This window comes from Giraffa tippelskirchi, chromosome 6, assembly GCF_054371585.1.
Source record: "Giraffa tippelskirchi isolate mGirTip1 chromosome 6, T2T-mGirTip1v1.2.pri, whole genome shotgun sequence".
NCBI classification, from domain to species: domain Eukaryota; kingdom Metazoa; phylum Chordata; class Mammalia; order Artiodactyla; family Giraffidae; genus Giraffa; species Giraffa tippelskirchi.
Window position 1 is genome coordinate 131,583,625 of NC_137280.1, and position 17,286 is coordinate 131,600,910.

Consider the following 17,286-nt stretch of genomic DNA (forward strand, 5'->3'; position numbering starts at 1 on the left):
ATTCCAATCCCAAAGAAAGGCAATGCCAAAGAATGCTCAAACTACTGCACAATTGCACTCATCTCACACTCTAGTAAAGTAATGTTCAAAATTCTCCAAGCCAGGCTTCAGCAATATGTTAACTGTGAACTGCCAGATGTTCAAGCTGGCTTTAGAAAAGGCAGAGGAACCAGAGATCAAATTGCCAACATCTGCTGGACCATCAAAAAAGCAAGAGAGTTCCAGAAAAACATCTATTTCTGCTTTATTGACTATGCCAAAGCCTTTGACTGTGTGGATCATGATAAACTGTGGAAAATTCTTCAAGAGATGGGAATACCAGACCATCTGACTTGCCTCTTGAGAAATCTGTGTGCAGGTCAGGAAGCAACGGTTAGAACTGGGCATGGAACAACAGACTGGTTCCAAATAGGAAAAGGAGTACGTCAAGGCTGTATATTGTCACCCTGCTTATTTAACTTCTATGCAGAGTACATCATGAGAAATGCTGGGCTGGAAGAAGCACAAGCTGGAATCAAGATTGCCGGGAGAAATATCAATAACCTCAGATATTCAGATGACACCATCCTTCTGGCAGAAAGTGAAGAACTTTTCACTCTCCTGATGAAAGTGAAAGAGGAGAGTGAGCTTAAAGCTCAACATTCAGAAAACTAAGATCATGGTATACGGTCCCATCACTTCATGGCAAATAGATGGGGAAACAGTGGAAACAGTGGCTGACTTTATTTTTGGGGGCTCCAAAATCACTGCTGATGGTGATTGCAGCCATGAAATTAAAAGACGCTTACTCCTTGGAAGGAAAGTTATGACCAACCTAGATGGCATATTAAAAAGCAGAGACACTACTTTGTCAACAAAAGTCATAGCTATGGTTTTTCCAGTGGTCATGTATGGATGTGAGAGTTGGACTATAAAGAAAGCTCAGCGCTGAAGAATTGATGTTTTCAAACTGTGGTGTTGGAGAAGACTCTTGAGAGTCCCTTGGACTGCAAGGAGGTCCAACCAGTTAATCCTAAAGGAAATCAGTCCTGGGTGTTCATTGGAAGGACTGATGTTGAAGCTGAAACTCCAATACTTTGGCCACCTGATGCAAAGATCTGACTCATTTGAAAAGACCCTGATGCTGGGAAAGATTGAGGGCAGGCAGAGAAGGGGACAACAGAGGATGAGATGGTTGGATGGCATCACTGACTCGATGGACGCGAGTTTGAGTAAACCCCAGGAGTTGGTTGGTGATGGACAGGGAGGCCTGGAGTGCTGCGGTCGCAGAGTCGGATATGAATGAGCAACTGAACTGTAACTGTTGTACCCTATTATTTGTTTCATGTATGCATGGGTTGTTTCGCACACAAACTGTAAGCTCTTTGAGTGTCGACCATTCATACCAGACCACAGGGATGGACACATGAGGGATGCTCATATAATAGACTCCAGTTAACTTGTTATATCTAGTGGGTCTACAAGGTAGAGAAAAAGGTTGATAAAGGAAAAGAAGTAATAGTTAGATAAGAATGACAAGATTCTTCCCCCAACTGTAATCAGAGCAGGCATGCTAATGACCATAGATCTCTCCTTGTGAGTGTAATTTCTGCCTTGGACTCCTCACCACTGTGTCTCTTGGCAGCTACAATAAAAAGTTCAGAGTGGATAGATGAGAAGAAATCTATTTACCATCTTTGATATAGATTTTGTTCTCTGACATTATAGGGATAACGCTGATTTCCCTCACCCCGTTTTTCAAAACTAGCTTAAGTAAAGAACACATATGCTAATGCGGGAGACGCAAGAGATGCAAGTTGGATCCCTGGATTGGGAAGATCCCCCAAAGAACTGGCAATTCTCTTCAGTATTCTTGCCTGGAAAAGTCCATGGACAGAGCAGCCTGGTGAGCCACAGTCCACGGAGTCGCAGAGTCAGACGTGACTGAGCACGCACACACACACACACACACACACAAAATGAAAACGTATGGACAATGAAGGTAAAGTTTTTAAAAATGGAGTTTTTTTATTTTTATAGAAACTAAAACACCAGAGCTTATTGATTCCTATATTAAATACATAAATTATAAAATAACCATTCATAAAACTTTACATACAATAAGTTGGTTCCAATCTCTACGGTAATACATACAGTACATGTACATGTTCAGTGTACTTCAAAGGATCATTCTGGTGAAACTCAATTTATATTTTCCTTCCATTAATAAACAAGCACTGAAACAATCAATGGAGTCATGCTAATGAGATGGAGAAAAGAATCCCAACTGAAGCAGATGATTGAATGAAAGCTCTGAGAAATTGACTCCCCTGGCTGTATTAACCCAGTAGATACCTGGGGAATTACGTATTCCTGTGCACTGGCTCTACCCTACTACCTAAGTCCTACTGAGTCCCTGCAAAATTGGATCTTGAAGGTTCAAGTGGGCATGAACCCTTTTTTGGAATGAGATTGTTAGCTGATACAAATATGGGACTTTGGACTAATGTTAATACTGTAGATTGTGGTGGATTCTGTTGCTCTTTCCAGAAGACCACTGGCATCATTAGAAGGCTAGCTGACAGGTCTGAGTAATTGGAAAACCAATGAGTAGTTCTTTGCTTTAGTCAGAAACAGAGAATAGCAGTAATGGACAGAAGGTGGAGAAAAGGGAGGAGAGACAAGCAAGGAGGGGAAGAACACAGATATCAGATGCTGAACAAAAACATGAGTTACCCAGCAGCCTCAGAAAACCCCTTCCCAATTCCTCAATCCTAGGACAGAAGTACACATTTTGTAAGCACTCACACCATCGTACTATATACAGAATATATATGTGTATATATCTACATCACATATTTATAAAAGTGTTTGGATTGTGATCTGCCTCATTGTGAGAAGTTATGGTTAATGGGGGAAAATAGGCACATTTTGTGACTTATCAATCAAATATAAGTGACTGCTATTATCACTGGATGCTGGGGACCTTGTTTTGGGAAACTGCTTCATCCACACTATAGTGAGTTCATGGAGGCTTGACTGTAGGCAAATTTAGACTCCAAGTTGTTTATCTACAGCACTCTCGCCCTACAGAACTTTGATGTCACAAGGATGGAAATATAAGCATGGGAAGAAAGACCTCAATGCAAAACTACAAAGATAAAAATAGGAAACTTCACCCAATCAACTACCTGTACTTCTGAGTTTGATGTACTAGGTTAAATATAGCAAATTATAATCCTTCTATTTTTGCCACATTGCCCCTTGAAGTTTATCTTAAGCGATTTTGGCTAAACATTGGACTTAAACTCTTAATAATAAAAGACTTATTTAGAAAGAACTAAACTGCCAAACTAAAGGCAGTAAAAGAATGTGAATCTGCTCCGCCCAGTACTGAAATGGGATCATAGAGGATGAATTCCAGCTTCTATTGTGTCTGAATCCTCCTGCCACAATGCCTGAGGCTCAGTCTTAAGACAGTATATTACATAGAAATGACAATTGAACAGGATGGAAGGGTTTGGCCCTCAAGACCTCGTGCCCTACTTTCTTCCTTTTAGAAAGTGGGAGTCCACTTAAGAGGAGGCTTGGGCCATCCTGGAAGCATCAACTCATGACAAACAGTCATCCAAGACTTGCTCTGACAACTGATCTCTCAAGTTACACTGAACTATTTCAGTATATTAGATAAGTATATATATACACATTCATACATATATGAATATATATATGCTGTGCCATTCTTTGACAGATCAAAAAATGCAATTAAATATTTTTTAAAAATGTCTATGCTGTGCCTCTATTTTGATGTAATATAACACATAAGATCCAGTTATTTTGCATCAGCACAGAACTGATGAATATTATTTTTACAGTTTCCATGAAAACCTAGGAAGGTTAAAAAGACATGCTTCATTTTAAAACAATGAACTTATGAATTACGTTGAAGACATTGAATGCATGAATTACAAAATGGGCTTACGAAAAAATTTGACAATCAATAGGCAAAAAGGAACAAGTTGGGCAGAGATTTATTTTAAACTAAAAATCACCAAAGTAAGTAGAAATAAAATACTGTAGCAAAAATCATTTGGCAAAACTTTATTTGTTCTATTACTAGTGGAGAATATATTTGTTCTACTCCAGTGATGACCCGTGAGCCCTACGTCATCTCTGTCCTCCTGAAGATCCATGCCACCTATGTGAGCAGTTTTTTTTTTTAATAAATCAAAGCCAGACTTATTCTTCTACCACTAAAACTTCACTATCGGCAAAAATTTCATTTATATGACGTAAGTTAAAAGGGATTTTGTAGCTATTTTTAGCAAATTCTAGTGTTACCTAAAGCAAAACTTGGGTGTTGTTAAAAAAAATTAGACAGCCAATTCAGCATCTGTTGATGCTTTCTGGTTTTACAGTCAAATATAGTCTTCAATTTCTTTTCCCTTTCTTGTGAAATTTTTCCTGTTCTGAATAGTTATGCTAAATTGGGGCTTTCATTTTATCTCAAACTATTTTTTAATATTTTCAGTTATGTTTATTTTCCAAGAGATGAAGACTTTAGGAAAAGTTAAGTAAAATGAACCCTGAAGAATGCTGTTCTGATTTTTCCTCATTCACTGGCCAAATATGTCAGGATAGCTAAGATGAAGAAATTAGGTATTAAAGATTGGAGTGGGGATCATCTGATCTCTGTAAGAAGCAAAGCCACAGTCAACCTCTCAACTGTTGAGACACTCTTTTTACTCTTGCTGATCATGACATGCAAGGGAAGCATTCATCTGGATATGGTCCATTTCCTTGGATCCACAAGTGACTGGAAAATACATGTACAATTTTGCTGATGGTTTTTATAATTGTGGAAATGGATAACAAAATATTTAGCCTTATTCAAAGATTTGTTAATTTGAAGACCATGAGTAAAGTATGGTAAAAAATATCATCTTTTAGCTTAAAATCTTAGAGAAATTTACTAACCTCCTTGATCTTAAGCAAAAAGAAAGAATTCCTTTTTTTTCCTTGCATTTTCCCTAAACATATCTAAAGCTGCTTAGATGGTCATACGGGGATTGCTCTTGTATGACTTTGTGTATGTGACACAATCCAATTTATAGCAGATAAGGTACCTGACTAAGCTATATTATTTTAATAAATATTTCTGATCACTCAAACCATAGTCAGTGCTTGCATATAAAATTTAACCTACAAGTTTCTTGGTGGGGAAAGCAAGATGAAGAGGAAGGAAATAGGCTTGGTGGAGCAGATAGAGTATGAATTTACTCAGATGCACCCTGGGATGGCCAATGGAAGAGAAAAGTGATCTAAAATATGGGAGAGTAATTTATCCTCTTCCATACGTTATGAGATTTGAAAGTGTTGAGTCACAAACTGCAGTAGCACCCTTTTTTACATTGCTTGCACAGTGAACGTACTTTTCATACTTAATATGGAAACTACCAGTTGAACAGAGAATCCAGCAGAAGGTTTATATTGTACATCCCCAGTAGGACATCTACAAGACCTCCTCCCAAATGAAAGGGATATCCATCAGACTAATTATGTGATACTCTCAGCTCACTCCAAACCTTAATTTCATGGCTGACTCTCTTATGATAAGGGAGGACTTCTGTATTATGGCATGCATATGCAGTAAGGAGAGCTAGAAGATGCTTACCATTGAAATGACACATTCTTCTATCTTGTTAAATAGCATGAAAATGACCTATTTACTATAGGTGATTAGAGCTCCTGGTTCTGGATCACTCAATCTTTATTGCTAGTAATTGATGGGAATGCTTCAGTACAGCGGTGCTTAGACTGAATGAAACTGAAGCACTATTTTATTACACAGGGGACTCTTTTTCTCAACAATACAAGAAAGTCAGATGTAGCAGTCATCATAATTACAAAGCACTTTGTGCTACTTTAAGCACCTCTTGTTCCAGAATTGCAAAAAAGAAAGAAAGAAAAACCTTATGAAAAAGCATTTTAACCTCATTTTGCAGATGAGGAAACTGAGGCACAGAGAGGTTAAGTGACTGGGCCAAAGATATCTGGGTCAGCAGTAAATATAAGAACAAAAAGTGAGACCCCTGCATTGTAGCTTTTCTTGTACTTTCTTCAGTTCCTGTTCTGGCTTTAAAAATGCCAGCGCCAAAACTGAAGAGTAAGATACTGAATCCATGTATGGAAGGACTTGTGTAGCATTTCATAGAAAGAGTTTCTGGCTCCCTACACACATTCTTAATGCATGGGAATGCTAACCCTGTAAATAAAATCTTGACAATTTGAAAAATTGAGGCTGTTTTGTTATCTACAGTAAATGAGGCTAAAATTAGCTTTTCAGGAACTTTTATTTGCTCTCAGAGCTGAATCCAAGACTCAGTATTACATAACTTAGGAAAAGTACCATCTAATTGTCTATGGTAGAAAATGACCTTACCAGTAACACAATGTTACTTTTATATAAAAAAGTAGAGCTACCTTGTTGCTGTCATATCTCTGGGAAAAAAAAAATTATCAGTCTAAATGACAAGAGGTCAGAATGCTCTAAGCATATCAGGATACTTCTAAAAATAATCATATTTTCACTTAATAGTCACATCTCTGTGGAAAACTCATTTGTTGATAGAAGTTTACTTATCACCTCTATTTGTATCAAATCACATGTTATTTGCAGGCAATTTTAAGCAGCCATTTGAAGACCAGTATTTTGGAAATGGAACGATTCAGAGATGCCTCTGGCCCTATAGTTAGTGGCATTCTTTGACAGAACTAAGTCAGGGAGCTTGAGATCTAGAGCATCATCTTCTTAATTTTCAATATGAATGAGATCAGTTTGTTGTTCTTGGAGGACCACAGAAGGCCAAGGAAGCATCTGCTTTTATGCATCCTATGTTGCATTCGCCTGGATCCTTCACGTTGGTTGCCAGTTTAGTCAGGGTCACTGTGATCCACTTCTCATCTATCTTGTGTGGAATGCATTCCACAAGCTCCACTGTTTGCAGAAAAACCAGACACTGTTTTTCTTCTCACTCACATTGCAGATGTCTCTGTTCCTGAGGTTTAAACAATAATAAAGACAGAAAAGCAAATCCCTGTAGTAAGAAACCAGACTTTTCAAATCAAACATTTTATTGTAAACAGCTCCTCATAGGTATTCCTCGTGCTTCGATCCCCACCCCCTTATCTTTTTGTTTTGATTTTTTTAAAATGATGTTTATTTCAGGACTAGTATTTCCATGGGGTGTGATGTTACATTAAAATGACCCCCCCTGCACAGCAGGGGTAGAATGTTTCTATGTAACTTTGGTTCCATGCCCAAGACACATCTTTGCTTGATCTTCTGAAACTGTTTCCCTTGCTGAATAGTTTCTTTCACACAATATATGTCTATAGTTCTTTCCTTCTGGTTTGACATATACATGTTTCGTTAAATGCAGCATATATTGTAGATTTTCAACAGGGTCATGTAGGAACTGTCAAGTAAGAAACCTTGAATAATGGCTTTAAAATACACAGGTGTAGTCCTGGCTACAGGATGGGTCTTAGCTTTTGATCTCCCTTTTACTGCTGTAAACATTTCTGCCATCTTTGAAGGTTTAGAAGTATTCGCTCTTCTGCAGTCTTATCCATGTTTTCGGTTTCTCTGTAAAACAGAGGGAGAAATTCTTTAATCATCATTTCAGTCAATAGCTGAAAAAGGAAAAAAGGACAAATTCTTTTTTTTTTAAATAAAAAAACCCATTTTTTATTCTTTACCACCTCTTGAAATAGTATAATCTTGTGCGTGTTATGTAAAGAAAGTCTCTAAGCTTAATTTCTTTCCTTTCAAATGAGAGAACAGAAGCGTCTGTTTCAAGGGTTGCTGCAACGTAATACATATAAAGCAATTAACAGTTCTTGTCTCATATTAAGTGGCCTGAAATATTAGCTATTATCAATATTGTCTTTTTCTCTGGGACTCTCTAAGCCAATGTCTTTAGAAGTTCAACTAAGATATTACTTTAATTTTTAAAAATTTTATCGAAGTATAGTTGATTTACAATGTTGTATTAATTCATTCTGTACAGCAAAGTGACTCAGATGTATGTGCATGTATATCTACTATATATACATATATATTTTATGTTCTTTCCCATTATGTTTTGTCACAGGATATTAAATATTGTTTCCTGTACTATATAGTAGGACCTTGTTGTTTATCCATCTTATATATAATAGTTTGCCTCTGCTAATCCCAAACTCCCATTCCTTCCCTCCCATAATTACCAACCCCCTTGGCAACCATAAGCCTGTTCTCTCTCTGAGTCTGTTTTTGTTCTGTAGCTATGTTAATTTGCATTGTATTTTAGAATCCACATATAAGTGATATTATATGGTATTTGTCTTTTTCTTTCTGACTTACTTTGCTTAGTATGAGAATCTCTAGGTCCATCCATGTTGCTGCAAATGGCATTATTTCCTTCTTTTTGATGGTTGAGTAATATTCCATTGTGTATATATACCACATCTTCTTTATCCATTCATCTGTTGATGGACATTTACATTGCCTCCATATCTTGGCTATTGTAAACAGTGCTGCTATCAACACTGGGGTTCATATATCTTTTTGACTTATAATCTTGTCTGGATATAGGCCCAGGAGTGGGATTGCTGGATCATATGGCAACTCTATTTTGAGAGTTTTGAGGAATATTTTTACTGTTTTCCATAGTGGCTGTACCAATTTAAATCCCCACTAATAGTGTAGGCATGCGGGCATACTCAATAGCTAGGTCGTGTCCAACTCCTTGCGAACCCATGGACTGTAGCCCGCCAGGCTCCTCTGTCCATGGGATTATCTTGGCAGGAATATTGGAGTCAGTTGCCATTTCCTCCTCCAGAAATAGTGTAAGAGGGTTCCCTTTTAGCCACATCCTTTCCAAAATTTGTTATTTGTAGACTTCTTAATGATGGACATTCTCATGGGTATGAGGTGGCACCCCACTGTAGTTTTGATTTGCACTTCTCTAATAATTAGTGATGCTAAGCATCTTTTCAAGTGCCTATTTGCCATTCATATGTCTTCTTTGCAGAAATGTCTATTTAGGTCTTCCAGCCATTTTCAATTTTTTTGGGGGGGGGGCTATTGTTGTTAAGTTGTATGAGCTCTGTATATTTTGGAAATTAAGCCCTTGTTGGGAAAGATTGAAGGCAGGAGCAGAAGGGGATGACAGAGAACGAGATGGTTGGATGGCATCACTGACTCAATGGACACAAATTTGAGCAAGCTCCAGGAGTTGGTGGGGTCCATGGGGTCGCAAAGGGTCAGACACGACTGAGTGACTGAACTGAACTGAAGCCCTTGTTGCTCACATGAAATATTACTTTAAAAGCAGGTCTCTCTACGCCTTTCACTGACTCACTTGTATGTCAAATTTTCTCTCCGACAACAATTGTTTAATGGCAGATGGTCTCTATCCCAAAGTCCTGATCTGAGGATTCCCTGGGAATTTTGCTACACAGGTTTTCTGTTTGGCCCCAGAGTATCTCTGAAAAGACACTTCCCTGGACTGTGCCAGTCAATACTTCTAGCCCCGTCCCTTTTTAATTCCATGTATCTGGGTTTTCGCTTGGGTAGAAGCTTAGGACACAATACACTCCTCTAATAAAAGCCAGAAAATGGCAGGGAGGACATTTTATCATGTACTGCATAAGGACGTGACCTTTAGAGTCTGAATGGCATAGATGGAGAAAATGGAATTTCCATGAAAAAGCCATTTAACTTCTCCAAGGCTTAATTTCCCCCTCTATAAAGTAAAGATACTAATTCTGTATGACTTTGGTCACCTCATGTGAAAAGCTGACTCATTGGAAAAGACCCTGATGCTGGGAAGGACTGGGGGCAGGAGGAGAAGGGGACGACAGAGGATGAGATGATTGGATGGCATCACCGACTTGATGGGTGTGGGTTCGGGTAGATTCCGGGAGTTGGTGATGGACAGGGAGGTCTGGCGTGCTGCGATATGGGGTCGTAAAGAGTCGGACACGACTGAGCAACTGAACTGAACTGAACTGAATAAATGAAGCCCTTTTCTTCCTTTCTTCCTCCTTCCTCTGTCTCGCCTGCGTTGGGCATATAAGTAGAATTAATCACTTGCCAGTAATGTCTTCTTCACTTGTATTATTTAAATCCAGATTATTCTTTGAAGAGAAGAGATGAAAAGGTAACTACTCATTTTGGTTTAGTTCCTAAACTATTGTACTTGGCAGTACTAGAGGTTTTATTTTCAAACTTGGATATTTGCAAACTCAGTACATGTGACAGCCAACTTTTTTTTCATAATAATAGTTAAGAGTTGCTGATTATTGAACCATGTGCCAGTCCATGTGGCAAATCCTTTATAAGCATAATCTTATTTCTTTCAACACAATACCATGATGTAGTTAATACAGTCACAATCATTTTATGGAACAAGAAACCTAATTTTGGTCTAAACCTACCATGAGATGCTAGATTATGGCAGGATTAAAACTTAACAGTATATTTAACTTCAAAGCCATACATGTTAAACTACTCAGACTTTTTCCTGTATGCATTTTATATTATCCAGATTCACAGTACCAGAAATTTGTTATATTATTACTATTAATTATGATTATATTTTTTAATTGGACCACTCCAAAGTGGTCAATTATGTGTTACTCTGGAGGAAAAGCAAATCAAATTTTGTATATCCCTCAAAAAAATCGGGAAAAGGTATGGGGGACGAGCATACAGCAATTTTACATCCCAAGAGCTATGTAGTTGTATACAAATCATAGAAGACACCTCTGATTGCTGATATATATAAATATAAGTGATGCTCAGAATGTGAAAGGCCTCTTTCACGTGTGAGGCACAACAGGGTTAAAAGTGGACTCTGGCATGAGGCTGCCTGGGTACAAATCCTACACCTGTCCACTGTAGCTATATGGTCCTAGGAAAGTCACATGCTGTAGTTTCTCCAATTCCAAAAAAAAAAAAAAGAAAGAAAGAAAAGCAATACCTACTTGCTAGGGGGGGTTTGTAAGCATTACTGTATCTATTACTTAGAACAGCATCTAGCACGTAGCTGTTAGTCATTATTGATATTAATGTTCAAACTTACTCCTTTTCTAGCTAGTATTTACGTGTTTACGAGGTTTGATTTTTCTTCCCTACACCACCATGTAGTACTTGTGCCTCACCGAACCTCATTTGCCTCATTGATTCATTGATATTCGGTGGTGGGAACTGCTTGTTTTCTGATGCTCTGGCCATTTTGATCCTTTTCTAGAGAACCCTGCCCATTTTTCTTTAGATATTCTCATTCAGTTTAAGAGACTAAGTCCTCTTCTTTATGTGCTGCAAGGCTACTACTCTTCTTGTCAGACAAAGGTTAATTTTCAGTCTTAAAAGAAAATCTTTTGGAGTAAGGAATAAAGCCAGGGAATTGGTTCTATAAGGATACAACTTGCTGGACATTTCTGCTTTACTTCTTTCTTGGGTCGGGTCATGCTTTCCTGTTCCACATCCAGGTAACAAAGTTGATACCACAGAGACAGAAAGCATCTCTCTTCCATTTTTCAACTTGTTACAGAAAATGTTAAGTAACATGGGGTGGGAAAAGATCCTTGCATAATATAACTTAATAAGATAACCAAAGTAGACACAGACCATGGTAAGTGGACTTAGAAAAGCAGGTAGCCCTTCTTTATTTTTAAGTAATGGTGTTAAGGTTTGTGCTTTCTGTACCTGGGTAGACATTAGAATCACCTGGTCAGCTTCTTAAAACTATAGATAAATCTTACTCTCCACTTCTCTTATCCTCTGTCTCATCTCCATGTCTGGTAATCTGTTTCATTAAATTGGTAGTAAGGCTTTGAATTCTGTATTTTTACAAGAATTGGGAATCACTGTTTAAGGTTCTTTATACTTACATTCATAAGAAATGGATTTGATAATATAATAATAGTGAGTCTTCATTTTTTTTTCTAAATTGACATTGAAAACTATCTTATTTGAAAACAAGATCCAATTTTCCTAAATATCCTATTTTCTTGAATTCTGATGAAAATGAACTAGGAGAAAGGGTTAAAAAAAATCACTCATTTTAACTTGTCAGATTTATAGGAGCAGAATTTTCAAGCTGGAGGAGACACTGAAAATATACTCCTATTTCTTCACTTTGTAGATACAGAAGTGACTCTTTGAGTGTAATGAGAGGCTACAATGAGAATTCAGAGATCCACAGACATCATGACTTTCCAAAGCAAGACACTTAGCTAGAAAAAGATTCTTGACTTTATAATGCTTCATTTCTTCAATAATCACCCAAATGGACTGGATTGATTTCTCATTTTATGGCATTTAATACTGGCATTTAAATACCAAATGTATTTGTTTGTTTGCTTGTTTTAAACATGAGCATAGTAACATGCTAGCATTCTTATCAAATAAGTCTTAGAAGCACATTTTGAGAATTAAACGGAATCTTACCTGTAAGAGGCACCTTGACATCAAGGCCATAGAATAAAGGCAAGAGAGAAGAACAAGAATAGAAACAGAAACTGCAGAAGAAAAAGAAGAAGATTATGTAAATCTGAATTTCTATAGTGCCATTCAGGTTGTACAAAGCCTCAGCTTTTTCATATTGCTCAAACCTGATCATTTCTCACATACACACAAAGTACCTTTTATTTTAAAAAAACGTACCTTTTGTTTGTTCACTGGTAAAGCAATACAATGACTAACTGGTGTTCAACTAACATCGACTGATACATTTTAGAATTCTGAGAGGGTCTTACAGGTAATTGGTCTAAGCTCCGAATTTTGTACGTGAGAAAAATAAACACAGAGCAGTTAATCAACAGACTAATTGCATATAACTTGATGGTACAGTGAAGCCTAGAGCGTAGACCTCCCAAGTCCTACTCTACTATGTGTTACTGTCTCTATTTTTAATGTGCAAGAGTGTAATTAAAAAATGATCAAAGTGTATGCTTTATCACTCAATGCTATCATTATTTGGTTACTATGGCAGAGCAGAAAAATATTAATTTGCAGGGTAAACATATGACTGCTTATCCACGGTGGGCACTCCTGAGAGGGAACTGGAACAGTATTAGTAATTACATTGGGGTACCAGGTATAACCTGGGTCTGTCCTGGGTGAGTGAGGGTATGTGGGCCTCCTACTGGTATGAATTATGCTTCTACATCAGAGATAGCTTCAGACAGTGAACGTATGCTGTTGCTCCAGCTTGTCATGCTTCTGAGACAGATGTCTCCTTATTTGACTCATAGAAGTTAAAAGGAGTCCAAGCTGCCTCTCTTTACCAAGAACCTTCACCAGAGAAGCAAAAACTTGGATGGAAAACATGCTTTGTGTAGCACTGGTAGAAAACCAACTGTATACTAATTATAAAATCTTATAGGTCAGATCAGTTTTCTCAAATACTGATTTCCTTGGGGATTTACTCTTACAGAGTCATGAAGACTTTTCACTTGTTATAACACTTCAGGAGCATTCTGTTGCACATGATAGTTTTGAATACGTCCTGTATGGCAGTCTCACATTGGGCATATTATTTGCCTATTTCCTTTAATGGCACTACTTACAAGGCTCTTGCTTCATGGTGGCAAAGCTGCACGAACAAGTTATAAACATGGTGTGAAGAGCGATGTATTAGTGACCAGTCTACTAGAATGAAAAGTAGAAACTCTCTTTTCTTTTTCCCATTCCTTGAAGATAGGCAGTAACAGGATGTCATCTGTAGTGAGAGTGGATGAAGGAGGGGAATGGAAGGCTTCAACTATTCCCATGAGATGCTCAGGTGTCAGGGCTACCTTTCTGGGCATAAGGGGTGCTTATCACTTGATTTACGATAAGAGTCTAAATTCCTATGATAAGAGTCTAAATTCCATGCCACATGGTGGGCAGGCTGTGGGCCTCAGAGTCAGACATGTGACCGCTGCTTCTGATTTGCCATAGACGGGTTATATGATTTTGTGAAAGTTGTTTAATGTCTCCAAGCCATTGTTTGATTATCTGTATAAAAGGGGAACATAATATCTTCTGTGTCAGTCTCAGAATAATCAGGAGACTCAAATGAGATGATGAATTTGGCAGTGCCTCCGATAAAGTGAAGAGCAGCCATGTGGGAAGCAATTTTGCTATGTTTGTTGCCATCCCCTGATTTACACTGTGTGCGTAGGAATTGGGGACAAAGAAGGAATAGTGTGTGTGTCCTGAGGGGGTGGTCAGGAAAAGAATGAAGACTATCTCTGACATAAGTGATCGTTAGCCTTTTTACTATGCTTGTGGATAAGCAGAATTGAGGTCAAGTGAATAGAAGTCGCTTTATAAACCTCATCTCTCATTCAAACCTCTAATCAGAAACCAACTGGATTGCTTTTGAAGTGGCTTAGTTTAGTACTACATATGGAATTTGCTGATTCAATAGCTAAATAATCCTCATTTTCTGTTAAGCACATTAACCTATTATAAATATTTAGGAAGTTGAGACCTGTAGAATGAAAATTTCACTTACTTCAGCTAGGGTGGTGACATAACTAGATATAAAAAAAAAATTCCTTTTTCTGTTTTCCCTAAGTTATATGGGACTGAACTGAGTGAAGTTACTGGGGCAAAGCTGCCTTCTCTGCAACTTCCTCCCTGAGCCCCTCCAGGACTGTTTAAGAATTAGCAGAGAGAGTGACTAGGATCGAGGGTAGCCATTCAAAAACATGGAAAATGGAAGGCATCAGTGGTGTCCTTTGACAACCATGGAAACTGTGGCCAATCCCTGCCTTCTGTGGGTCTTTCTGCCAAACACTAGGAAACTAGACTTCAGCTTTCAGTTTATTACACTTTACCTTTGCCTCATTTAATCCCACAGAACTAAATAGCACACTTCAGAAAAACTTACAAGCTTACATAAGATATGCACTTCACATTTAGAAATTTTAAAAATTATATTTAATTTGACTTATACTTTCTTAGTGTTTCCTAATTTTCATGTAAGTGACTTCATTTTTTCCCTCATGGAACAGATGAGAGGAGGTGAGGGAGAGTGTTACCACCCCTATATTGTAGATATAGCTTAGACGCTGTGGGTAAAGTCACTTACCCAGGCTCAAATAAGTACAGAAAGACTCAGCCTACATAAGAATCTAGGGGGCTGATTGTTTGGCTACTGGACCCTACCAACTGCCTCTGAGAAGGACAAGTATAAAAGCAATTTGGGATGAACCAAATTCTAATCGTTATCTTGGAAATGGCAGGTGGTTTACTATTTGCTCCTTGGGTGCCCATGGAAGATACTGCAAAACAACCATGCTTTTTTGCAACACAGGGGTTCAGGCAGCTTCTTCCAGTCAATGAGATCAGAACTCCAGAGAAAGCCTCTTGCCATCTCTGCTGTGTCCCTCCTCAGGCCCAGGGGGCTCCTGGCATCCTAGGCAGGAAAATTCTGTGTTAATTATGCAAGACTGCTGAACTCACTGCAGCCAAGCAGCATCCCTGCGTTAGTCCTCTCCCTTCTTCCAGAGCACACACATTTCCAAATGCCATCTTTACTCCCCAAGAGTGCTGGCTGACTAGGAAGAAGCAGTTCTTCTCTCAGACCACTGGGGAAATGACATGAGGACAAAATTTTCATGTGTCAATCTAAATTTCTGAACAACTTATTTCAAAAAGGAAGAGGAAAGCAGAGTAATAAAACTAGAAGAAACTTTTGGAAAAGATGTGAAGATGGGAAAGGGAAAACTGAGGAAAGAAAACACTTACAGAAAAGAACAGGAATCAAAACAAAAGGCAAAAATGTATAACTGAAGGCAGATGCTTTGCCAGAACCCTGGTGCCTGACTACAGGCAGAGCTTAACTATACCTGCCTACACACAATACACAACAGCTGAAGAAAGAAAACACAGTGAGTGAAACCAATACTCCTGTCTGATCTAAAAAATAAAGATTGAAATGCACACCGAATTTCACACATACCTTTTCTTCTAGGTCCTTTATCTGTCTTTTCTGGATGTCTGTTTTATCTTCTAAGTCACGAATTCTCTGAAAAAAGGGGAAAAAAACCCGAATGCTTTACAAGGTGTTAAGTTAAACAAGAAGATAATCCACCAACCTAAAACACAGAACTTCCCATAAAAACATGAGCATCTGGAAATGGCATGCATACATTTTTCTACACCCAGAAGGTTATTGCATATTTCAAAAATTGCCTGTACTCATATTCAAAATGATTGTCATTGACTGTATTTTAAAAATGTTTGCCATCCTTTTTCTTCTGGGTCAATCTATCTCTGCAGACCTCTTCCCTGTGAGAGAGGTATGGTTCTCACCCCACTGTCCTTGAGCTTGGTCAGTAGACCTGTTTTGGCCAGTGGAACATGAGTTGGGCGTGAGATGTGGGAAAGTCACTTCTTTGTGGAGACAGCTCTGTGTCCCAGAGCTAGAGAGAAAGAAACACACTTTGTTGTAAACCATTTGGATTAAGGTTTTTGATTGTTTATTGCCTCATTAAAAAAATGGCTAAAAGTGGATCATACAAATGCCATTAGTCACTGTTGTACTTTTTTTTTTTCAACCTTATTTCAAATTTGTTTCAGGGTACGATCTTCTCATAAAACCAGACTGATCAATTTTCATAAACCAAAGTTAGAGATTACACTTAAAAAAAATTCAAAAGAAGGAACTGATAACTTAGGGGAAAAAACAAACATTACAAGAATAGCACAAGCAATCCTGAAGATAAAAAAAAGCTCAGAAATCTCTTTGAAATTACCTGTAAACTATAACAAAATTTCAGTAATTTGAATAGTACAGATTGGAAATCAACATTACATAGACACTAATTTGAAAGTGAAAGAGGAGAGTGAAAAAGTTGGTCTAAAGCTCAACATTCAGAAAACAAAGATCATGGCATCCGGTCCCATCACTTCATGGCAAATAGATGGAGAAACAGTGGAAACAGTGACAGACTTAATTTTTTGGGCTCCAAAATCACTGTAGATGGTGACTGCAGCCATGAAATAAAAAGACACTTACTCCTTGGAAGAAAAGTTACGGCCAACCTAGACAGCATATTAAAAAGCAGAGACATTACTTTGCCAACAAAGGTCCGTCTAGTCAAGGCTATGGTTTTTCCAGTAGTCATGTATGAATGTGAGAGCTGGACTATAAAGAAGGCTGAGTGCCGAAGAATTGATGCTTTTGAACTGTGGTGTTAGAGAAGATTCTTGAGAGTCCCTTGGACTGCAAGGAGATCCAACCAGCCCATCCTAAAGGA

General features: G+C 38.1%; 2 protein-coding genes across 17 annotated transcripts in view; both read right to left on the bottom strand.

Annotated features, from left to right (window-relative positions):
• DPYSL3 (dihydropyrimidinase like 3) overlaps positions 1-12,552 on the bottom strand; it is a 222,413-nt gene extending 209,861 nt beyond the window's left edge. For both annotated transcript variants that reach the window (XM_081495646.1, XM_081495648.1), the window contains exon 1: positions 12,482-12,552. The gene's annotated coding sequence lies outside the window, so the exon portion shown is untranslated. The remainder of the gene's footprint in view (positions 1-12,481) is intronic.
• JAKMIP2 (janus kinase and microtubule interacting protein 2) overlaps positions 1-17,286 on the bottom strand; it is a 207,336-nt gene that overhangs the window by 15,393 nt on the left and 174,657 nt on the right. For 5 of the 15 annotated variants that reach the window (XM_081495633.1, XM_081495628.1, XM_081495629.1 and 2 more), the window contains 2 exons: positions 15,987-16,052; positions 7,096-7,627 (listed from right to left, as the gene is read on the bottom strand). In XM_081495633.1, coding sequence (XP_081351759.1) covers positions 7,607-7,627; positions 15,987-16,052 — 87 coding nt within the window. In that variant the 3' untranslated portion in view covers positions 7,096-7,606. Of the gene's footprint in view, positions 1-7,095; positions 7,628-12,481; positions 12,553-15,254; positions 15,441-15,487; positions 15,613-15,986; positions 16,053-17,286 lie in introns of those variants that run through there. The other 10 variants (XM_081495632.1, XM_081495621.1, XM_081495622.1 and 7 more) reach the window with 4 other exon arrangements.